General features: G+C 45.6%; 1 protein-coding gene across 1 annotated transcript in view; it reads left to right on the top strand.

Annotated features, from left to right (window-relative positions):
• Nucleotides 1–25800, top strand: part of TECPR1 (tectonin beta-propeller repeat containing 1) — a 386389-nt gene that overhangs the window by 75310 nt on the left and 285279 nt on the right. Inside the window, exons 5-6 of the mRNA XM_078665166.1 lie at nucleotides 17022–17147; nucleotides 19439–19613. Of these exons, the coding sequence (XP_078521292.1) occupies nucleotides 17022–17147; nucleotides 19439–19613 (301 nt within the window). The remainder of the gene's footprint in view (nucleotides 1–17021; nucleotides 17148–19438; nucleotides 19614–25800) is intronic.

Raw genomic sequence — 25800 nt, 5'->3', positions numbered from 1 at the left:
CACCACAGACTACATCCTCCTGGGGGACCTGAACTTCCACCTGGAGAACAACGACGACAACAACACCACCACCCTGCTCGACATCCTCTCCAACTTCGGACTAAGCAACTAGTGAACACCCCGACTCACCACGCAGGCCACACGCTGGACCCCATCTTCTCCGCCAGCACCAACGTCACAGTCAGCCACTCCACCACTCTCCACTGGACCGACCACCGATGCATCCACTTCTCCTACAAGAAACTCACCGCACACATCCAACCGCCGCAGATCACCCAAAGATGCTGGAGCAAAGTCACCACTGACCAGCTGACCGCCTCCCTCGCCCAGGGCCCCCCGGCCAACGCCTCGGACACCAACACCGCCACCCGAAACCTCACACAGTGGATCAGCAACTGCGCCGACACCCTCGCCCCTATCAAGAACCCTCCGAACAAGCACAACAGCAGGAGAACCACCTGGTTCACCACAGACCTCAAGGACTCCAAAAAATCCAGCCGAACTCCAGAGAAAGCCTGGCGCCAAGAACGGTCTGCGGAAAACCTCGAGGCCCTTAAGAACGCCACACGCAGACACCACCAGCTCATCCGCATCGCCAAGAGAACGGCCTTCAGAGAGCGCATAGACAACAACGCGCACAAACAGCAAGAAACTCTTCAGCATCGTGAAGGAACTCTCCAACCCAAGCTCCAACTCCAACGACACCCCCCCCCCCTCACAGGACCTCTGCGACTCCCTCGCAGCCTTCTTCCACCGCAAGATCGCCGACATACACGACAGCTTCGCAAACCAGATGCCTCCACCAGCCGCAGAACCAACGCCCCCCACCACCCTCCTCAGTCGCTGGACCCCCGTCAACACTGAAGACGTCACCCAGATCATGAACACCATCCACTCCGGCTCTTCATCCGACCCCTGCCCTCTCCACATCTTCAACAAAGCAGACACCATCATCGCACCCCACCTCCGAGACATCATCAACAGCTCATTCGAATCTGCCACCTTCCCTGAGAGTTGGAAACACGCTGAAATCAACGCCCTCCTTAAGAAGCCAACAGCAGACCCCAAGGACCTCAAGAATTTTCGGCCCATCTCCCTGCTCCCCTTCCCGGCGAAGGTCACCGAGAAAGCAGTCAACAAGCAACTGACCAACTTCCTCGAAACCAACGGCTCCCTCGACCCGACCGCAGCAACCACAGCACAGCGATTGCCCTCATCGCGTCACCGACGACATCAGAACCCTGCTCGACAACAGAGAAACCGCAGCCCTCATCCTCCTAGACCTCTCAGCTGCCTTCGACACGGTCTGCCACCGCACCCTAAAAACACGTCTCCACAACACAAAGATCCAGGGAAAGGCCCTGGACTGGTGCTCCTCCTTCCTCACCGACAGAACCCAGAGAGTCCGCCTACCCCCGTTCCACTCAGAGGCCACCGAGATCATATGCGGCGTACCCCAAGGCTCATCACTCAGCCCGACGCTCTTCAACATCTACATAAGCCCCCTCGCCGACTTCGTCCGCGCACACAAACTCAACATCATCTCCTACGCCGACAACACCCAGCTGATCCTCTCCCTGACCAAAGACCCAGTCACCCCCAAATCCAACTTCCAAGAAGGAATGAGGGCCGTCGCCGAATGGATGAAGATCAGCCGCCTGAAACTGAACACAGACAAGACGGAGGTCCTCATCCTTGGACCATCCCCCTCCGCCTGGAACGACTCCTGGTGGCCCGCCGCCCTGGGCACAGCATCGACTCCCACCGACCACGCTCGCAACCTTGGGTTCGTCCTGGATTCATCGCTCACTATGACCTAGCAAGTCAACGCCATCTCCTCCTCCTGCTTCAACACCCTCCGCATGCTACGAAAGATCTTCAAATGGATCCCCACAGAAACAAGAAGGACTGTCACCCAAGCCCTCGTCAGAAGCCGGCTCGACTATGGCAACGCACTCTATGCAGGGACAACGGCCAAGCTACAGAAAAGACTACAACGCATACAGAATGCCTCTGCACGCCTCATCCTGGACATCCCCCGCCACAGCCACATCAGCACCCACCTGAGAGACCTGCACTGGATCCCCGTCAACAAGAGGATCACGTTCAAGCTCCTCACCCACGCACACAAAGCGCTCCACAACGCTGGACCCGAATACCTCAACAAAGGCCTCTCGTTCTACACCCCGACTCGCCAACTCCGCTCAGCCAGCCTCGTACCACGCACCAGAAGAACAACAACAGGCGGCAGATGTTTCTCCTACCTCGCCTCCAAGACCTGGAACACCCTCCCCACCCACCTCCGACTGACCCAAGACCTTCTCACCTTCAGGAGACACCTCAAGACCTGGCTGTTCGAGCACTAGCAGCATCCCCCTTCCACCCTCAGCGCCTTGAAACCCTCACGGGTGAGTAGTGCGCTCTATAAATGTACTGATTGATTGATTGATTGATTGATCGTCCCCATATACAAGGATTGGAAGCCAGGGGAAGACTGCATTCGACCGTCCCCTTTCACTCCTTAACATGGAAGTAAAGGTGCTGGCATGAGTACTCACCAGAATGCTACAAGCAGTGAAGTCTCTGATGGATGCCAATCAATCGGGCTTCAGGCCAAATAGGGCGATGTGACATAATCTCAGCCATCTGTGTGGCTGCCTGGTGCATAGTGGGGGGATCAGGAAGCCAGTGATGCTCCTATCATTTGACACTGGAAAGGCATTTGACTCCTTTGAGTGGCCATACTTGTGGGAGGCCCTGGAAAAGATGGGTTTTGGCCTGTCTTTCATGGGGTCGGTCAAACTGTTATATCAAAACCCTGGGTACGACTGAATAGCATGCTGTTGGAGGAAATAACGATAGGACGGAGCACCAGGGAGGACTGCCCGCTGTCCTCGCTGCTGTTTGTGGTGGCACTTGAAAGCTGGATATGTAGGGATGCCCAATTCAGGCCCTGCAGTGGGTCCTAGACTGGGAAGATGCAATATCCTTATATGCAGATGATATACTTTTATATCTGGTGAATCACAGCCTGTCTCTCCTCTGTATTCTAAAGATCTTGCATACCTTAGGAGCGTGCACTGGGCTGCGCATTATTTGGAATAAAACGGTGGCCTACCCCTTTACGGATTGGTACCTTCACCCCGGGACCCTTCCCAGTCTACTGGCAGCCCACTGGTTTTTAGTACCACATCATCTACATTACAACTAACTGGGATCTGTTCTTCCGTGAAAACCTGGGTAGGATCCTGAAGGCATATAAAAGGGATGCTGCCCATCGGCGATACCTTCCTCTGGCACTGCGGGCAGGGCAGCACTGTATAAAATGATATATATTACCTACATTCTTTAATGTCCTACAAAACACATCTTTTGCCGTACCAGACATGTTTGTCTGACAGGTAGATGAGGTCGCCATAATGTTACTCTGGGATGATGGGGCCCCTTGGATAGCGCTGACGACAATGACATGAAAAACCTGGGTTGGGGCGTTGCCTTACCTAACCTCAAGTTGTATTATTTGGCGGCTCACTTGGTATTTGTGAATGGTTGGGTCTTTTCCAATTAACGGGAGCCTTCCCTTTTGTCGAGTAGAAGGGTGATGGACCTTTTGGGCTACCCATGCCATTTGTATGGGGGGGGGGGGGCAGGAGAGCTGCTGCCACCACCAATGGCCATAGTGGTCAATATTTGGAAGAGACCTGAACGGACCATGGACTGGAGGGGGAGGATCACACTGCTGGCACTCCTGTGCGAGTCAGAGGCCCTAAAAGAGCTCAGGGAGATTGAGGGATACATGAGATGGGACATGCTCGGTATGTCAGCGGTGGGAGACGTCTGGAAGTAGGGAAGGATAGGATCTTTTTTTTATGGAGCTGCAGGCAGAATATGAAATGTCGGATAGCTAATACCTAAGGTACAGATGCAGTACATCCTTAAGAGTCCTACTGGAGGACCTGCCAGAGGAATCTCCCCTTGAGCTTGCCTCCTCCCCCTGCATGCACATGCTATGTTGTTAGTATACATCACACTTCTAGACAATAGCCTCCTCCCACTAGCCTCTTTTAGAGGCAGATGGGAGCAGGATCTCGGCAGACTGGAGAGCGACGTGTGGGCTGAGGCCTGCCACTACCCGCGGGAGGTGCTGATATGGGTGGGTTTTCACCTGGTGCAGCTAAAATTGCTGAGCAGAGTGTATTACATGAGGTAGAATTTATGCAAAATGGAACGCAGTGAATCGAACCTCTGGTTGAGGGGTAATGGCCAGAGAGGTGCCTTAATGCATGCAATTTGGGGTGTACGCCGGTGCGAAGGTACTGGAAAATAGTTGAGCCATGAATATCCATGTTGATGGAGGTACAGATACAAATCGTGCCCCAATTGGTTACATTGGGCATATGGGGAGGGAGCAAACATTGGAGAAATACACGCTGCTCCATTGCATCATAAGCCTAGCGGTTGCACAGTGGGTGTAGCCAAACGATGGGTGATCCTTACTCTGCCCACAGTGCTGGAGTGGGAATCGAACCGTAGCTGGTGTATGTGGGCGGAGGAGTAGGTGCATATAGCCTGGGGGTTGGCCAAGCAAGTTCAAGAAAGTATGGAACTCCTGTGGACTGGACTGAGGAGGCCTGCTTTTGAGGGCCACCACCTCATGTGTGGTAGTTAGGGGGGGTAACTGGTATGGACCACATAAGCACAATTGGGAGGGGGACAACCAGCTGGGGAGGAGATGCAGGACTGCCTGAGGTGGGCCCGGAACAGACACACAAGGATAAATGCTATGCCTGACATATGACGCTGACTGGAAGATGTTTGAGTTGGGGGGGGCGTCTTGTTTGAGTTAATGGGGAGAGTCACTTGGCGCATATATGTAAAAAGTTCAATCGGGTCGGGGACAATCGATATTTGCCCGGCGGTATTGCCTCTGTGACCCTCTAGTTATTAAATCAAATGAAGAGGCAGGCGCTGGAGACTGGAAAGCAGGAAACAAGGTTTTTTTATTCTCTCCGGAGGAGAACACAACGAAACGGACAGAAGGTATCGTTCTGAGGTGCTCTAACTGTATTCCTGAGGCCTGGCCTCTTATACACACATTTATGACTTTATTGTAGATTACACATACATGTTAAAGCTTTGATGTACGGAAAAGACATTCTCGGAACTCCCCTTTGGGCCCGTTCCCATACACATTTACAGTTGAAGTCCCCACCCTAGTCACAACAGGTGATGAGCATCGCGCAGCTGGATAATCCGCCGATTCACGGAATGTGGGGGGTTTGATCGGGTCTCATGGGGTGGGGGCTTTGATCAACCCGGGGATTCTTTGATGGGGGAAGCTTTCTATTGTACGGGGAGGGGCAAGGATGGTATCGGCAGAGCTGGGTGTCGGCTTGGGAACGGGGAGGACAAAACGGGCACACGGGGAAAAAGGGGGTTTGCATCTAAGGGCCGGAGATCATGAAAGGAAAGCAGGGAGGTGTCGCGCTGGGAACAGGATGAGGGCCTGGGGCAGAGCAGCGCCGAAGAGGGGTTTATGACTCAAGGCAGGTGCAAGCAGGGGGTGGTCAGCGTGCAGGCTTAGCGAAGGCAAAGGGCTATGTCAGGGGCCAGCGGCATGCAAAAGGGTTTGTTCTGATCGGGGCATCTTAAAATGGCGGGCGCGCACGACAAAAGTGTGGCATCAGGGGAAGAGGCAAGATGGCGCAGATAATGTTCACCAAAACGTACTAATTTTCAACAGTCCTCCCTTTAACATATTCAAGACATCTTGCTGGTTCATTTTCTACTCGGGTCTATTGTGGTGGGCATGAGAAGGAAAACGGTAGGAACCCTAGATGAAAAAATTGTAAACAATACATTTTGAGATTTCTAGTTTTTAGGAGGTGGGCCTATTTGATAAACTTTGATAAACTTGTTCAGCAGGAAAGTCATAGGAATGTAATACAAAAAACGGTTCTGTAGCGAGCAGCAAGTACATATCATAACGTGAACTGGCAGGTTATTACATATTTCAGATTCGGATTGGAGCAGGATCAATACAATGGCGGCTGGGAGAGAAATGAGGCATAGCAAAAACGGTGATTGTGGATGTCAAATGTTCGAAGTTTTACGAGTTCTCATTGTTCTTTGTGGTCTTTCGTTGGCGCTGTTGAGCACCGGCGGTGGAGCTACGAGTCCAGCTCTGTTCTAAGTTCTGCGTTGCAGGGCACGACCCTTTCCTCGCGTTTCTGGTCGGTAAGGTCCTTTTCGCCCTGTGTCCTTTGAGGTGATTGTCAGAAAGTTCCGATGGAAGAAGAGCGTTCAAAACAGTCCATAGGGTAGGTCAGAGGAAAAAGGGGGATGGAGCAAGGCCAAATTGGGAACAAACTAGGGGAACGAGAGACTTCAAATAGGCGGGCGTGTGACAGAATTCAGAGAGCGGGGACTTGTCGACAGGCACTGGACGTCGAGCAGGGGCATCAGGTCGACCCTTTCTTTTCATGCTGTCGAAAACAGTGCCTCGTCCTGCAGCTCTTTTCTGTCGTGGTCTCGCCTTGGCTAATGTCGCAGGTGTTCCTTAGTCTGCAGTCAGGCCTCGTGCTCCCACATCCGGTCCTTCTCTCCTCCAACAGCAGTACCCTTAAACAAGTTTGAAAAGACAGTCTTTAGAAAATTTGCAGATGGAGATAATCAAAAAAGTCTATTTCTCTCCCAGCTCCAGGCAAAGAATGAAAATGCTCGTTCTCACAACTGGCATATGAAATGACCGGTGACGGGCCTGTTGGATTTACTTATGACTTTCCTTCATAATTAGTTCACGACAGTTCATCTGATGGTGACCCACCTTCGTGAGACGAACCTGGCGAAGATATGCTGTTCTCTAGAGTTTTACATTTACAAAGGGTACTGTGAGTCATCAACATGGTACTACACAGGTATTTTGCTGAGAGGCGAACATGACTAAAACATCTCCTTTCTATAGATGCATCCTGCTTTTAAACTACTACGGGGTTCATTTCGGTTATTTCTTTACCTTGGGCTAATCTGTTAACCTTGTAAAACATCATTCTGGATCCTACGTAACCTTTTACAGCCCGATTACTTAATCAGGAAGGACAGGGGTTTTATGGGAAACAACCAGGGACATATACAGGGGAGGTAACGGGGGTGATCATTTTTTTCGGCTTGGGTATTGCGACAATTCGGGGAGGGGAGGGTCGCGTATTCTGAGGTCCTTGTTTTATACTATAGGAGCCGTTGACATGTAGTTCCCTTATTTCGGGTCAGATTAGGGAACCTCTGTCGTCTTACCTGTCCTTTCCCTTACGGCCCCACCTGGGTTCATTGACTTCTAGCGGAAAAGGAGAGGTAACGACGCGGTCTCAGGGTGATTGTATTAAAGACAAGTTTTTGTGCAAATACTGACGGTATTTGAAGCCAATTAGGTGGGGTGCTAGGGGTGGCAGTCTGCCAATTTCGGGGCTGACCACTCGGAAGAGTGGGAGTGCAGAAATAGAGAGAGAGAGAGTGAGAGAGAGAGAGAGAGAGAGAGAGTGAGAGAGAGAGAGAGAGAGAGAGAGAGAGAGAGAGAGAGAGAGAGAGAGAGAGAGAGAGAGAGAGAGAGAGAGAGAGAGAGAGAGTGCAACGGCAGGCTAAATAGTACACGTGCAACAGAGAGGGTGGCAGTGTATTCAAGAAAGGCTATTTAGTGCATTACACAGTAAAGGGCATTCGCGGGTCTGCGTTAGGATCTTGTAATCATGCAGTTTGAGCATTAGACAGGGTAGAGGGGACGCGCCTTGAGAAGAAGGAAAGAAGAAAGGAGGTACCATTTTGTCGCACTTCTCGCATTCTCGGTCCTTCGACCAGTTGGGTCGACGCCTCAGTCACACACACACATTCCCTCATAGTTTCGCATCATACGTGACATGGGTTCATTCGTCCGGTCTGGTTTAAGGGTGATCACTTTGTATCAGGGTTGTGCTAATTTTTCGGGTTTGTTCGGTACGTGAGTAGTCTGCAGGCATGCTTAGACGCCACCTTGCGGCGCTAGTCCGTTTCGTGCATTAGACATGGCAAGGTTTCGGATCTTCGCCACACCTCGGCTGTAATCTCTGATGTAACCTGCAGAGGGAGGAAAAAAGGGGGGGGGGGTGGGAGACAGCATTCGCGCACATTCAAATACATGGATTCATAAGTCCTTTACTTACCTCTTACTCGTCTTTCCTCCTCGGGGCAGGGTCCCTGGGGATATGGTTTCTGGAGTCGAGGGGGGGGGGTAGTGTGTTCATATAGGTCGTGTGCGGGGAAACGTAAAAAGGAAACCAGAGGTGCCTAGTGCGAGGTATCTAGTCAAAAGGATGTATCTCACTATCGGGGTCCTTAAACCTCTTTCAACGCTGTGGCGTTCTAAGGTTCTTCGGTTCTTGGGCCCCTGATACTTTGGAACGTGGTACTTTATAATATTTACATTATTTTATTTCTCCCTCCTTTTACATTCCCTCATTTACACCGTTCGTTTTACCCATCCTTGGAAGTCAAGGTCTTCCTCTACGCGAGAGTTCATGGGTCAGTTGCGTACTTTGAAGGCGGAGTGTCGTGTTGTTGATCCGATCCGTCCTCCAGGGCTGGGTAACCATCTTCCTTTAACCTTAAAGAGAGAGCAGAGTAGGGTGCACAGAAAAAAACTTTCCCACCGATCCCACATTTTTTTAAAATAAAGCATGCAATACCCGTCCATAGTTTCAAAGACTTTATTTTGCAAAATCATTTCAGCATATGGATTATGAGGGTGCGGTCGTATTTGGCCGGTCGTGGCAATGGCTAAAGTGCATACAGTGGGGGGTTTCGCTTGCAGCAATAAAAACATCGGAAAGTTTTACTCGTTCATTTGTAAGTAACTAAAACGTCTATTAATTGGTTGGGGGTTCGGGGGCATTTATTTTCCTATATGCATACCGTACGTGAGCGTCGTAAATGAGGTTTACATCAGTTATAAAAATATAATACATTGTACATTTGTAATCAACATTTGTAACGGGGATCCTTTCATACTGTTCGTCGTGTGAGTTCTCCTTGTCTTTTCTAGCCAAGTGTACAAAGGATCATATAAAATCTCAGAACATCAAGTTCATATTAGTGCGAAGGAACACCACGAGGTGTTCGTAAGTTCCGATTGATACCAGCGCCATTTTGGGCGGGGCCGGCACAGTCCGGAAGCAGCATCAGGGGGAAATGTTTCCATTACTGGCAGTTTGGACCAGAGTCCTTTTCGGCAGTTCTAGAATTCACGCTAACAGAAGGTGTGGCAATGTCATGTTTGTTTCGTTGGCGATCAAGGCAGCCGTCCCTTACCGGAAACCTGCAAAGGCCGAAGGTTCCGCCGGGGACCTTTGTATGATCTTCAAGGCTGCGGAGATGCTGTCGGAGATGGGGGCTCGTGCTCCATGGGACAAATGTTCGAGTTATATGGCTGGCCAAAGTTACTCTAGTGGCCGGGGCCCGCCTTCCAGCGGATCCAGACGCCATTTTGAGGCCCTACAGGGGCCACTCTCGTCGAGTTTGCAAGAATGGAAGAGATCCTTCGGAGTGAAAGGAAGAGGTCCCTGTTTTGTGTAAGCGGGACGTTCAGCTGGGGTGCAGCTGTGATGCCCCCACCTGGGGGGGCGAGGGAGACTCGTTCACATCGTCTCCTTCTCCCGGTGCACTCCATGCCGCTCCTTTTCATCGCCCCGCATGAAGGTCTCTCCACATCCGGTGTTCCCCAAGTGCCACCATTGTACGTTCGGTGCTGCGCAAGTACTGGGGTGCCACCATTGTACGTTCGGTGCTGTGGAAGTATTGGCACCATCGCCTGACTGGGGGTGTTCGGCGTCGGGCCGGGGGCTGGGAAACCTCCTATCGGTGGAGGTGGGAGAGGCTCGTCCGCGTCGCCTCTCCCTCCCAGCCCAACTTGGACAAATTGTTGTGGAGGTACGTGCAGGACATCCCGCCGTCCAGGACTGCTGCGGCTGTGACGGAAGAGAAAAGGAAGAGGTGCCTCGTTCTCCTCTGGACATGTGGCGGGACTACCTTAGTCTTTCCAGGCCCGTTGCGGCCGGCCAAGGAGACATGTGGCGGGACTACCTGCAAATGCCCAGGCTGCGGGCTCCTGCCTCTCCTCCGGCTCCCCCATACGTTAAGATTTCCTGACCAAGAGTTGGCGGCCGGGCTCGCCTTATATGGGTTGCCGTTGGTTGGGCGTAGCCGTAACCCTGCCCTACTTTGGAAGGTTCCAGAATGGGGGGGGGGGCGAATGTTCTGTTTGACTTTCATTTTCTACAGTTTATCGTTATTATTCCTTGTTTGTTGTGTTAAATTAAAAGTTCAAGTTCATTAATGGTCTACGGATTTTGTTTTACCATTTCTTTCTTTCCAGGTTGCTTTTATGCTAAGTTTCTGCTAACAGAGGTCGAGTAACACGGAAACACGTGTAGAGGGATGACGCAGATTTGTACATTACATACACACAAACTCAGACGGGGGACAGTACAAGTACGACATACAAAGACCCAAGACAAATATAAAAACAGTTATTGGTCATAATTATCTCTTTCCGTCTGTGAATTTTAAACGAGGCTGGGTTCCCGTCTTGACATTGCCCGACCTAGGAGAACTTGAGCATGCCGCTGAGATTTTCCTGGCGAAATCTGTGCCATCGGGCATAATCAAACGTGGTAGTTCTGTCTGGTCTGTCTATGTAAGTCGGGTTCTTCTTTGTCTCGCGCCTTTTCTCGTACTGTCGGTCTGTCGTTCTTGTCGGCCCCTTGCCTTTACTCACGCTCAGTAGAGTCGGGCATTGGGCTTTCCAGTGTCCGACATACCTACAAAAAGCGCATTGGTTTGACCCTAAGTCTGGTCGTCCTTTGCATAGTGTCGGGGGATAAGTCGTGGGTAGCGGTGTCCTGGGGTTGTCCTGTCGGTATATTTCTCTACTTTGTTTGTCCTCGTCTTTTCTCAGTCGTTGCATAGCCTCTCTGCGCCACATACCGAGACTGTCGAGCATAATTGGCGTTGTCTTATTATTTCGAAGGGCTATTTCTAACGTTTCTATTTTATCAAGGTCAAAGGATCCTGCCAGTGGCCACTGTTTGTCTTGACTCTCTTCGGTATACCTGTGCCATAATTTATTATAAGCTATGGTGACTAACCCATAGTTTATGAACATGTCCTTATTAGGGGTGCCTTCTAGTGGAGCTATATGGTCCACCTCTAACACGCGGTCCGGGCTAAACAGGCTATTTATCAGTGGGGAGAAGACAGACATGACGGCTCGTAACGAGGGACTAAAAAAAGTCAGCACTGCCTATCTTATCACTAGGTGCAAAGACTAGACAGAATATTTCTATTCTACGTTGTTTGCAGGCAGTGAATACCTCATGGACCAAAAAACCAAAAGACCGATAAATAACAATGGGGAGAATGAGTAGGACCGCAAAGATCTGCGTTACCTACCCTTTTCACTATCTGCAAAAAGGGTGGTCACTTCCCTGTTTGCAGACAGGGAATCTCCAGGAAACAATATTTTTGCGAACAACAGTTCAGTTTCAAGCAATTATTAAGTGGGGGAGAAAGAAAACAAGCACGGCTGCTACCCTACCTATCCTCCACTGCTTGCAAAGAGAGAGAGCCTGTTGTTTCTCCGTTTGCAGACAGTGAATCTCCAAAATAAAAAAATAAAAATAAAACGAGCAATACTAGTATTTTTGAACAATCAAGCAATCAAACAAATTTTTCGCAACTTGTCGTGGCAACACGACCTTACCCGGACCATGTGGACAGTTTCTTGTCTTCCGAATCCAGCGCCCGATCGTCCTCTTTTTCTCGTATTTCTCACGGCACTCCTGATGGTTCCCAGTCAGGACCGTAGATCACTCGAGAGAGGTCTGTTCGGAACTAGTGAAGTTCGGATGATCGGCTGCCAGACGAGGGTCTATTGGGCAAGAGCTCTCCCGATCGTTGCAGTCGTTCACTCTGTCGTCGGGACCTCTCCCACTGGATCCACGAGTCGCTGATGGGCCCCACGTTGGGCGCCAATTGTAAAAAGTTCAATCGGGTCGGGGACAATCGATATTTGCCCGGCGGTATTGCCTCTGTGACCCTCTAGTTATTAAATCAAATGAAGAGGCAGGCGCTGGAGACTGGAAAGCAGGAAACAAGGTTTTTTTATTCTCTCCGGAGGAGAACACAACGAAACGGACAGAAGGTATCGTTCTGAGGTGCTCTAACTGTATTCCTGAGGCCTGGCCTCTTATACACACATTTATGACTTTATTGTAGATTACACATACATGTTAAAGCTTTGATGTACGGAAAAGACATTCTCGGAACTCCCCTTTGGGCCCGTTCCCATACACATTTACAGTTGAAGTCCCCACCCTAGTCACAACAGGTGATGAGCATCGCGCAGCTGGATAATCCGCCGATTCACGGAATGTGGGGGGTTTGATCGGGTCTCATGGGGTGGGGGCTTTGATCAACCCGGGGATTCTTTGATGGGGGAAGCTTTCTATTGTACGGGGAGGGGCAAGGATGGTATCGGCAGAGCTGGGTGTCGGCTTGGGAACGGGGAGGACAAAACGGGCACACGGGGAAAAAGGGGGTTTGCATCTAAGGGCCGGAGATCATGAAAGGAAAGCAGGGAGGTGTCGCGCTGGGAACAGGATGAGGGCCTGGGGCAGAGCAGCGCCGAAGAGGGGTTTATGACTCAAGGCAGGTGCAAGCAGGGGGTGGTCAGCGTGCAGGCTTAGCGAAGGCAAAGGGCTATGTCAGGGGCCAGCGGCATGCAAAAGGGTTTGTTCTGATCGGGGCATCTTAAAATGGCGGGCGCGCACGACAAAAGTGTGGCATCAGGGGAAGAGGCAAGATGGCGCAGATAATGTTCACCAAAACGTACTAATTTTCAACATATATGAGCAGGCTTTGCTGACCCCTTCCTTTCGACTTATGGCTTAATGGGTGCTGTATGTTGAAAATGGCAATAAAAAGATTTCATATAAAATAAAAGGATATATCACATATTTAATTTGTATAAACGTGATGGCTATTAAAAAGCACTTTTGAATTAAATATTCTTAATTCAAAAATGCCCAAGGCATGCCCACATTACCCATGTGTCTTATGGCAAATTTATAATATTGCAGTTCTTCTTCCTCAAGCCCCAATAGGGTAGGGATTGTGTAAGAGGTTTTCCAGATCAACATTTTTGCTGTTCTAAAAAAAACCTTTTGCAGGTATCAACATTTCTGGTCAGATAGAGACCTTCGGACCACAACTGTTGTGTGATTATTGTTAGTGTTTTGATTTTCTACCTGCCTACACTGGAATTAAACATATAATTGGCGAGGCATGTCTTCACTAAAAATCCTGATTAAATGTGTTCTAAAACAGTTAAACTGTTTTTTTCCATTTTAGTGCTGAGCAGTTTGTCCATGGGTTAGAGAACTTGCTCCATTTTGTGGACACTTTAAAAGCTTTGTGTTTAGAATGTGGTGAACTTGAAGTTCTGTATGTGCCTTAATGGTTTTAACACATGAGTGAATGTAGACTGCCATGCTCCGGTCTATATCTTCTCTTCTACGATCGAAGAAAAACACATTGAACTTTTTTTTAGTACTTCAGGGTCTAAGACAGTGAGCAAGATCATTATATCTCTGAGAATCAAATAATATATGTGTTTTCATTAAAAAGGTGTGACCTCAATAGAAATACTCGGTGCTCAAAAAAACAAATATTTCTACCCAGGAGAAGCAGTGTCTGATCGCACAAAATGTGTGAGCCAGAAAATAAAATACCATCGGAACTGCTGATGGTATAATAAAAGCAAATCTGGAACCCTGTTGTTTAGGGCATGCTGCCCTATTCTGTGCCACAGGGCGCCTTTCACTGGGTGCACTGGGCACAGATTTCGTTAGTACGCCCTATTGCACTAAATGAGCTGCCACCAGGTAAGCTGTGAATTTGTGGATGCTCTGGCATCAGCACATTACTGAAAGGCAAAGTGGCAGGCTGTCCATTTTTAGGTCTCGCCTAAGCAGCGCTTGCGCTGTCTCTGTGAGACATGCTGTATTCAGGATATGGCGATACAAAAGGGGATGTACCGCTTTTGGCCGCCATAAGTGTGGCAGGGTATGCTCAGACGTGAGTCCCTTGCTCACTTTGCCACTGGATTCAAGCAAGCCGGGCTGAAGACGGCTGGAATGCCAGAAACCGGTCCTCGGAAGCTTGTTTCCGGTCCAGGGAAGACATGGCTTGGCAGTTCGGGTTGGACTGTTCCCATGAGGCACAGGGTCAGACTGATTTGCAGATAGCCATGTCTGAACTGGGGTGGCAGAGTGGGCTAAAGAACGGTGATGGATTAAACCCAGATCTTTTGACTGGGTGTGAGTGTTTGATTGATTCAGATGCTCCGTCCATCACCACCCCCTTTTGTACCGTATTCAGGATATGGGCTTTAAAGCTTTGCCCATTTTCAGTGACTGCCCCTGTTACACGTGTTGTTACTCCGAGCTTGTGAGCATTTGTTATTTCTTTAAGATGGAGTACTGGAGACCAGTGGTCGTGGCTTACAGAGCTCTGTTGTAAACAGGGCTGTAATCTTGCTCTTATCTTGCCCCATTTGCTGTTCATTCAAAGACCGAGGACTATTTTGCCTGCAGCTGCCTCCTGCATTTGAAACACAAGGCCTGGCGGGTTTGACTGGAAATGTAAGTGCGTGATTTCCGGCATTACAGCAGAAACTGCGATAACTGTAACACAAACTTTTCTATTATTATTTCGGTATTCTTTGACCTTGTTTTGATGTAAAATGTATTGAAAGAACACAATGTATTTGCCTAGGCCTACTTTTCGCCAAGATAAAGCAAAACAAATAAATAAAGCATTACTTATGCTTCCTGCAGAGCGTTTTTAAAGTAGGAGAATGTCAGACGTAGCAGCATTATCTTTTTAGTCATGCAAATCCAAGGCTGTATAATCTCACTGCAAGCCGAAGACCTTGGTAAATGATAACAAAAAGCAAATTTCAGGCTCCATCTCCCTTCACCTCATGAATCAGATTGTACTCCTCAAATGGACACTGTGAGTAAATAGCAATTGAGACACCGTCAACAAAGCCTATTTAGCCTTGAGTACACAATGCATGAAAGCTTATGTGCCAAAGCAAAGCAAGTAGGTTTTTCAAAATTAAAATGTCATTAATTCTTTGAAGACATCTACGGTTCTATGCCCTTCTTTGACAGTGAGTCCTGAAATTGGTGTCATAAATAACTGATTTCACAGGGAATATATATTAATCCACGATTATAAAACACACCTCTTCTGTGTGCATGTGAGTTTGTACAAAGCAGGCTATTTAAACAAACATTTGCAATGCAATAGGTCTTGCATTTGATAAGGTTAGAGCTGTTGGCATTGAATATAACAATGTTTTTTACTTTTGATTTTTTACACCAATGGCAATAGCACTGTGCAAATATAATGACTCCACTGCAAATATAAAAACAAAAGTAAAGAACATTGTCATTTTCAACGCCAACAGCTCTAACGGTGGCAAATGCGAGACCTATTGCACCGTAAATGCTTGTTCCCTCTGAAGGCAGTAATGTGGCTGGCCGTTTTTAGGGGACAGATATCCCCCTGTGGGCAGAGGCTGGGGAGTCCATGGAACCTCATGGGGTGTTTTGATTGTTCACCACCTGTTTGTGGCATAATCAGCACACGCCCTGGCAGCTTCTTTGCCTCTGCGATCGTGTCTGTAATATGGCATGGGTGCACAGACACAGTGTCCCCTCTTTTGCATGGGGCCACCCCCCTTGCAAACGAGAGAACGCTCTGTTGAAATTGTGCCAGCACACATGTTGCACTGGTACACTCAGTATTACATAGAGTGTTGCGCAAACGTTTACCTTGTGTAATACCAAATTGCCTGGGGCGGGGTAAAAAGCTGGGGCACATTCCCATTACACTCACGAGACAGTGGATTATGACCCCAGTGATTTCTTTTCTTGTAGTCAAATGTATGTGTGCTCTAATTTTACAGCGTGCTGTTAAAAATTGGAAGAACCGGCATTCCTTGGTACCATAATTACCAGAAAAAGAGATGGATTCCAATGGATTCATTTTTGAGGATTGGTTTTAGTGTTTAAAACTTTAGCAGAACACTGTTTAAACATAAAACAAAATGAAAAATATAGTTTGTTTTGTCCGCACGGATAATAGTTCTAAAAGAATACAAATAACTGCTGCTAACACATGAGTTATCTCGTCCTATCTTTAAATAATATTGAGTAAAAAAAAACTGGAATTCCTCAGTGCATAACAAATATTGACGGGCACTTCATCTGTGTGGGTTGTGAGGTTGCAGCGCTCTAGTGATGCTCTTGGGGGAATAATAATGAATGTGAGAAATGATATTAAGACAATGGCCGTACATACTTCAGAGCAAGGAAACCAGTTTCAATCAGTCTAGTCATGCTAATCACCAAACAATGGTCTAATGCAACCCAAGGTCTGTGGGGTCGATGATTTGACCCTCCATGTAACTTAGATGGGTGGGTCAGAGGAAGCATTGTGTCCTGTGTCCCTGATATTTATGGAACGTGTGGCATTTAGCTAGAGATATTGCTAGAGTTATTCATAGACTTGTCACATGCAATAACTACCGCCTTATTCATTTTGCTTTGGATGTGCCCATCATGTGCCACTCAAGTTATCTTTACTTTTTGTACCCTTTTTAATGGGTTTCTCACACCTTTGTACCTTTCTATGCCTCTTATATGTATAGATTTACATCTGTTGTTTATAATGCGTGTACTTGACAGGTTTAGCTCCGAGTTCACTGAAAATTAACCGACAGATATGACCTGTGTTGATTGTGTACCAGATAACGTGTGTGTTTTTTTAAATATACGTTTCTAAAAGTATACAGAGCATCAATACGAGGATAGGCAACCCATATCAAGGTTGATTTTTTAAAACTGTTTGTTTTGTCTTCTTTCTAGATCCCCCCTCCTCCAGGTAGCAAGCAGTTTCCAGACCCCTTTAACGATCTCACCGTGGGAGGATGGGAAATCACTGATGAGCCTGTTGGGCGTTTATCTGTGTGGGGTGTTTCTTTACAAGGAAAGGTACAACTAATTTTTTAGTTTCCTTTTATTTAAATTATATTTTGGAAGATGAATAATTATAAATATGGATAGACGTAACTCTAGTGACAGCATAGACACTTTTTACCATTATATCACTTCATGTGCTCTCCAACATTGAACTCCGAATACTCAAAGCACTGAACATATCTGTAATGCAGAGGCTTATTCCTAATAGTACATCAGGGCAAATAACCTGCTTCTTCCCGAAGGGTCCTTTCCTTTTTTTCTGAACGTAGGTAATCTGCTGGCCTAGCTAACCCTCATTTGTAATGATTGTGTGATCTATGTCATCTCCATTGTAAGGCTGGTCGGTCTGTGTGTTTTGTATAGGTCCTATACTCGCTTAATAAAACTCTCAAATAAGTAAACAATGAACAGTGTCCAATAGGCACTTAAACCCCTCATCATATGAACTTGCATTGGTAGGTTGACTAGGACAAATAGAAATATATGTTATTTAAGACCAAGATTCTACTTTCAGGGACTTAATCTGGCATTTTCTGCAGGAGAGCTACCTCAGTCTTGATGTGAGGTGTGCCTGAGCGCTCTCACCTTCTGAATGGGATCATACTGAAGGTTATCTTGGGGACATGCGAGGCTGTGTGTTGTACATTTCAATTAACAATACAGTAAATGAATCAAGAAAGTAGCTTTTAATAAAAGAGTTAAAAGGTAGTTATCATATATCCCAGAAATAACAAAATCCCGGTATCTCAGACGTTATTAAAGAAAGATAGGTGTTCCCTTAGCAAACAATGACACATGGCCATTCCATGGAAGTCAGTGTTAAAAAGTAAACATTTTAGAAAAAGTGACAACGTCCCCTTTATGGGACTTCAATGGATCCTGGAGCTCATGGCAGGTCTAACAACAAATACATGCACTCAGATAAACCTGCGGACTCCAGTCGGTCAAAGATTATACCTTGTGAATTAGTGTTATTTAAAGAGCAATGATCTTGCCGGTTAGACGGTTCTTTGGGCTGTATCTTGCGCAGGTTCTGTAGGTCCAGAAATGCTGTGTAGGAGCGCTCAGCTAAATAAGAAAAAACAAAGTCAACAACTGAAGCTAGACAAACATTTCTTTGATTGACGGAAGTGTGAAGCGTATGCTCCCCCGCATGCTGCTACCTGCTGCTGAAAATAGCTCCTCATACATATACTATTCATCAAAAAGGTAATTAAATAAGCAGTAACTATATAAATGACAAGACCATGATGATATCAATTCCACTGTACAAGACTACCAATTGGATTTCACATGGGGGCACTGAGACAGCAAACCAGCAATTATTCAGAAAAGAGGAACCTGCCTCACTGGTCCTACTTGATCTGTCAGCCATGTTTGGTTCCATTGCCCATCAATCCCCGATCTGTATCATCTTAGTTTGCATGGGATTTTATAACAGGCCCTTCTGTTTCTCCAACCTACAACATGTGGCACAAATGAACTACATAAGATTCTAACAGCTACTGGAGGAGTTAACTAAGTATCCATCCCCAGACCATGGTCTTTTTGGAGAATATCAGAGTCCTACTTGACATCCACACAATCAAGTGCCACCAATATTCAAGTGAGGAATATTATCTGAACATCTCCAGAGAAGACCTATCCTGGCAGTTCGGGCTGGACTGTTCGTGTAGGACTGTTCGTGTAGGAAAAGGACCAATGCTGATTTGCATATTACAGGCTCCTGTCTGAGGTTGTATGATGAGCAAAACAAAATAATGAAATGGGATACAGCCTGAGTAATTGCCAGTTGTAGAAATTCTTTAAAGAATTCCACCGTTTACATTTTTGTTTTCTTCAGTACAACTCCTGCAGTGCGTCAAGTATGCCCAGATGTGGATCCTGTGCTCACTGTGCCATTGAATTCAAGCTTCACCATACTTGAGAGCCCTAAATAGGGTGAATACTGGTCCTGGCTTGCTTGAGTTTCTAGACCTACTCTGGCAGTTTGGGCTGGACTTGGAGCAGGACCAAGACTGATTTGCGTATGACTGTGTCCCGTCTGAGGAGACAATGTGGGATAAAAACAGACTGCGATGTGGCACCGAGTATTTACAAGTGGCTGAGAACAATTCAAGCATTCACCCATTACATTTTTCTATTTATCTCTAGCACTCTTTTCATCTGGCTCTTAAGGGCAGTCGCTGTGCAAAGCCAATTGCCTCTTTGAAAGCAAACGTTCTACTTCATTATTTCTCACTCTTTCCTTCTCTGATGTTCTGAGTTGTTTAAATGATTAAATAATATGTTATGTTCTCTAGGTTTGGTATAGAGAAGATGTATGCCATCACAACCCTGAGGGCTCCTCCTGGTCAGAAATAGAAACTCCTGGTGAAGTAGTACAGATGAGTTGTGGTCCTTATGATCTTTTGTGGGCATCTCTTTGGGAAGGACAAGCCATCGTCAGAGAGGGTATTTCAAGAAACAACACCAAAGGTAAGTATTTTTGTAATCTTTTGTATGTATGTGGTATTAACTTAGATGAAATGTAGCCTAAAGATACAGTGAACAAGAGATATGAAGAGTATCTGGTTTCTGAAAGCGGAAGAGGACTGTTAATTTATTAACGTCTTTAAATCAATGTGTCTCCAGCTCCTTCCTAAATTAGAGCAAAGTTCGGACAGTCATGGTGAATATGAGGATGTGGTTCCATAGCCATGGTTCATAAACTGTCTGTTTTCCTTGTGTTTTTTTTTCTCAATAATTCATCACCACTCTGGTGGTTTCCTGGCCGCAGATGTTCTGATAACCACCAGAGGTGGTACACTTCTCAGCGTTAACAAATATATTTGCAGTTGCATTTTTGCTCTTTTACACAACTTTTAGATCTGTCATGAGAAGAATACATGTTTTGAACCCACTGTGAAGCATTCTATTGATACAGTGATTATCTTGCACTTTACATGTTTTCCACACAAACTGCAACACATGTCCTCTTTTCCCCCAGTTCTCACCCAAATCTGATTTGCTGTCAGTGGTGTTAATTCTAAACACAACGCTGGAAGTGTCACCATTTTTGCCATTTGTTAAATAAACTGACACTTAGGTCCCAGATTTGAATCTGACATTAGTCAGTTCTTATCCGAATTTGTTATCTGCTGACTTATCCCATATCCTAAATAAAAGGAGTCATTAGCCTCGATTTAATTTCAGTTTGGTAGAGGGCTGATTCACATAAAAAAACCATCATACTTGGCACCATTTGTTACGCTTGTTGAAAATCTCAGCAGATAAGTTAAGTATTTGGTAAGCTTTAAGTCTGTCTCATGATAGTCGTCAGGTTTGATATGCATTACAGGAAAGGGTGTCTGATATGAGGTGAACTTAAAATACATAAAGACTAACAGGTGGGTGTTACAATGTGATGGTCTTGTGAGGAATTCAAAAGGATTTTTGAACATACTCCGCACCCACCACTTATCATGCCATGTTTCATCGTAGGGGAATATCTACACCACAACAGGCGAATACCACAGTGGCGGGCTCGACCATTTTTGTGAGTTCTTAGATAAATTACAACTGTATTAAAGCAGAGATCCAGATAAATAAAAATGTCTTAGGGTATACTCAAGGAATTCCCATTTATTTATCAAGTATTTATCTAGGAACTCCCAGGAATTGAAGAGTCTGCCACTGTGGTATTCACCTATCTAGGTATGGATATTCACCTATGATGAAGCATGCCACAATAAGTTGTGGGGGGTATGAGTTTATTCCAAAATCTTTTTGAAAAGTGAAGTTTAGTAAATAATGCAAGCTAAGGGACAAAGAAAGGAGAGCAAGACAAACCACCGTCTGTATATAACTACAGAAATTGTGAAAATCCTGACCAAAAGGGAGTGGAGAAAGGCAAACAAAACAAAAAGTCGAAACTGGGCGTGAACTGGACCAGCTGCGACAGTACATACAACAACTAGTGTTGCCAGGTAGCGAGCCATTGCTGGGACTGGAACTTAATGGTAATGCTTCCCCTGATCACCCAGAAGTGCAAGCTTGCCTCTTGTGTGAGCCCGACCTTCTGTCAAGCCTTCCATTTTCTCCAACCCTCCCTAGACTGGAGCTGTATGTTGCTTGTATATTTTCCTGTATTCACGTGTTCTCTCTAAGTGTATGTATGTCCCAATATTCGTGGCACCAAGCAAATAAATACTTTTTGATTGTGCCAATCTGTCACTTCTGACTAGTATTAAATATTTAGTATTAATTCATACAAGTGCAGTGGGCAGTAAGTAATACATGAATTTGCAGTGTGTGCAATTTAAAAGTGATTGCTTTTGTTCTGCACAATATGTGGCCCATTAGGATGTCGGGCGGATTACCCCCGCCATCTTAATACCTCCAGCTGCTTTTTTTCTTCATAAATTATTTTATAAAGGCCCCACACATTCACTATCATTATGTGTACTGTGTGTGACCCGTCTACCAGTACCTTAATAATTGATAGTGTCAATTGTCACTGACAACCACTTTGACAAGAACAGCTCACGCCATTCCTGATTGTCCTTTTCCAGGAGCAAGGAGATTGCCATCACTGCCAGTCCTTGTGTTACCACTTGATGATTTTGGAGCGAAGGACTCTGCTTTTTGTTGGCTTATCTCATTTCTCCAGAGCTGTTCCAAGGCTGAGGCCATGCCCCATTAGCGCTCCACCTTCAAATATACCACCTGCATGGCCCCCCAAGGCTCCTCTTTGAGCTCTGCACTCTTTAATGTATATGTGGCCCCTATTGCCATCCTCATTTCATCATACAGCTTGAGGTTTTATACCTATGCAGATGACACCCAGGTCATCTTAAGACTTGATGAACATCTTGGCCCCCTCTGGGATCAGTTCAAAAACTGTCTTGTTTTTAGTTGCTAGTTGGATAAGCGCCAGTTCCTTAAGGCAAAACTCAAATAATATTACGATTATAGTCTTTGGCAACCCTCTACTTAGCTCTCCAGTTGGTGGCTGAACTCATTGCGTGTTTCTCCTTCCCACAATGCACACATCTTGGGGGTAAATTCTGATGGAAAACTTACCTTTGAGGCATACATTAATAAGCTTACTTCAACAAACGTTTTCATGGTCAAAGTTATTCAGAAAATTAATTCTTTTGTACCTAGTTATTGTTGAAAAATCTTGGTCCAAACACTCATCTCAAGGTTGGACTATTGTAACTCACTCTTTTTACGCCTTCCATCTTTTCATCTTTATAAATTTCAACTCATTCAGAATTCTGGCACTCATGTTATTGTGGTGATTACCAGAAAAAAATGTATCTCTGACCCACTCTCCCTCATGTACAAGCGTTGTGTCTCCCAGGCCACATGGATTTTTACAGCCATTCATCTTCTAACTACATTGCATCCCTTACTCTATCTATACTTCTGCTTGGTGCTTCACTCTAGCACTTTTTATCTAAACATTCTTAAGTTCAATTAGGTGCTGACTGGAGCTTAGTCTTTTTCAGTGGTCACTGCCCAAGTTTGAAACCGCTCTTCCTAAGTTTGAAATGTCTCTTCCTTTGGCCATTCCAACATAAAGGAATCTTTTGAAATTTCATAAACTGTTAAAATCCATTTTTTTCCCTATTCACACTTTAACTGGAGGTTGACCCTCTGCCAAGACACCCTCTTTTTTGGGGTAATCGTATAATTTACACATTTTTAAAACACATCAACATTATTCGTGCAAGGAGAGCGAAAAGGAGCAAAAAGATATGGAAATGATGAGTATGATGATGAGTATGATAACACTGAGGAAATCTCTTTTCCAATAATGGCTCTCTGCTCCGTGCCCAGGACCGCTGAACCCTTAACATTCATTTCTTCACTAATGATGAAGAAATTAATTAATAAGAAGCGTATTGTGAGACAAAACTTGATTACCCGTTATATTGGGATAACTCTTTTATTCTTTTAGACATGAGGAAACTTTGTCGCCAAAGGTACTTTATCAACTAGGCATGCCCATTGTTCCTCCCATTGTACAGGTTCCTACTGATGTTCTGGAGTCTCTTAAATAAATGGTGGATGTACCAGGTTTCCCAAATGCAACCTTCACAACTAGTACCAAGCAACTCCCATAATATTTGCCACGGTGCCAGTGCCTAGAAACCTTTGCCTTCAATGTCAGCCTCCAGGAGCACGAGGAGAATGAAGGAGGTGATGATGATAATGATAACAATGTTGGTGATGAAATCAGCAATCATGATCAACACGCTTCTCCTGCAGAGGTTCAGTTTGTCCCCTATAAGATGAATGGAATAGTAATGTGGTTGAAAGTGAGGTAATCTTGAGCCCTGAATCAAAGACTCTCCTCCAGTCGCCATTGCAAACTTTTGCAGCTTCATTGAATATGATTAAAAAAGTTGTACCATCAAAAGAAATATACTGTTTTTCCTTATTTGACGTTAGGGATAAATCCTGTATGTACTTTAAAGTAATTTCCAAACTGAACAAAATTGTATTACAAGCCCTGTTCCTTGAATCAAATTAAAATTAACTATGTGATATTGGCCACTTCTCATTGCAGAGCTAAAAAACCAGAATCACCAATTAACACAAACCCTGAAGAAGTTAGAAAAATGAGTGTCATGGGCAAAAGTTTCGACTGATTGTATTTGCATTTACATCTGTCACAGTCGTATTGATACTTTCTTGAAATCGTGCCTGAGGATCAAAAGGCTTATGCTACAGCAATCCTGCAGGAAGTTTTGCTTACATCTACAGCAACAATTGGTGCATAGTTAGATGCTTCCAATTCAAATTTGAGGCATGAAGCGATATTACAATACCACAATGCTATGACTGGTTCTGATCCACTTCATTTGGACCCAGTTGCCAGCGTTGTTCTTAGACCTGCCTTTTTTAATGACATTCCCCTCTTTGGTCTGATGAAGCAATCTAGGTGAAAAAAAAATTCTGAGAATTACAAAGCGTGTACCTCACTTCAAGTTTCTAAAATATATCTGTCATAAAGATGGTAAACTTAGAATGGCATTGAGGCTATCAATGTAACATCTCGGACTCTACAAGTCATGAGGCAACTATGGTTCTTCACAATCCTGCCAACAGCAAACACTATACCTCAGCTCAAAGAATAAAATATTAAGTGAGAGATAACAAGGGACTTCCACATGTGCATTTTGGAAATAGTTCAGTAGAGACACTTAAAGTACAGTTAATCAGCAGGATACCATCCATGCTTCAGAAAATAGAATACAAGCAGCACCTTGCAGGATGCTAGCAAAGTGAGCTATGCAACAGGTACTAAAAATCTCTTATAGTGTGGCTTTCTGGTGAGGAAAATTGTTCGAGAGACAAACTTTCTACATAGCTATGATACAGAATATTCCATTGGCCTTGAGTCTAAGATTTCCTCACTACTGTATATCTGTAGGATGCCAATGGTTATATTCCAAGAATCCAAGTACCAACCTTACTTCAGATTTATGTTCAACAACCAGCATTACTAATTCACAGTACTCTGCTTTGATCTGAGACCTACGTGTTGAATCTCTACAAAGTCCATGGCTCTAGTGCTTGTCTACCTTTGACGTTGAGTGCTGTACATTTATCTGCATCTCAACAACTTGCTAGTCAGTGAAATCACACTCTCTGTGCACTGGTCAGGGCCACAACCTTGTCCTGTCTTGACAAGCTAGCACTCTTTAAATCCCACCACCTCCATGATTTTGTTTCTGCAAAGTTCAACAAATGACAATGTTGTACTATTGCCAAACACTGTCTTGGTGCACTGCCTGGAATTAAATGGCTCTGCTAAGGTGCTTGTCATACTGCATTCCTATGATTGGAAAATGTTGTCTTCCCATGTGCATTGCTCAAGAGGTGCTGGGCGCCCAATTGTGGCAAGTAACAGGTCATTGGATTGGCAATGTTTGGATTGAAGGCCTCCTCGAAAAATGCTAAGGTGGAGACGAGACATTCAAAATATGTTGATAAGCCACATTTGGCAAAGACAAGAACCCCAGCTCCTCACAACTCAGTTGAGGTGCTGCCCTTCAACAAATGATCATGGTAGGTCATAGTTCTATATGGAATTCACCTTTCATGTAAATGCATAGAAATATATAGTGTGTATTAGAGTTTAGGACCAAAACTATGTCAGATGAGTTGACAGTATTTGGCCTGTTGCGTTTAGATCCTGAAACAGGAAAAAAACAGACTACTGTAGGTGTGATTATTGGCCTATGGGCTATAAAATCGGGAACTCAAATACAAGGTATATGCTGAGTACTCTGACAATTAGGCTCAGCAGAAAAAACTGGAGAACCACAGCTGAGAAGTAAATGTCAGGCAGATTGGGACCGCCTCGTAACTACTTGGAATGCCCATTGCCGGCTCTGCGCCAGCATGTGGTAGTATATAGCAAGTCAGTAGATAGCAACTTTGATTTCTTGGCCTACACTAAAAGCTCACAATTTCCACCTAGTCTCCTGATACCTTTAATTCCCAGGAGAATTGAGCAAAATCCCTGAAAGAAGATCCTGGTGGCCCCTGCATTGGTCAGGCTGTATGGGTTTACAGACCTAAAAGCTTCTGAACGCTCATTCATTTGGTGACCCTCTCTAGGTACTTAATATAATCTAAGCAGCAGTCTTTTTATTGCACAGCTATT

The sequence above is a fragment of the Lissotriton helveticus genome, chromosome 10 (genome assembly GCF_964261635.1).
Source record: "Lissotriton helveticus chromosome 10, aLisHel1.1, whole genome shotgun sequence".
NCBI lineage: Eukaryota > Metazoa > Chordata > Amphibia > Caudata > Salamandridae > Lissotriton > Lissotriton helveticus.
This window is presented reverse-complemented; position numbering and strand designations above follow the sequence as displayed.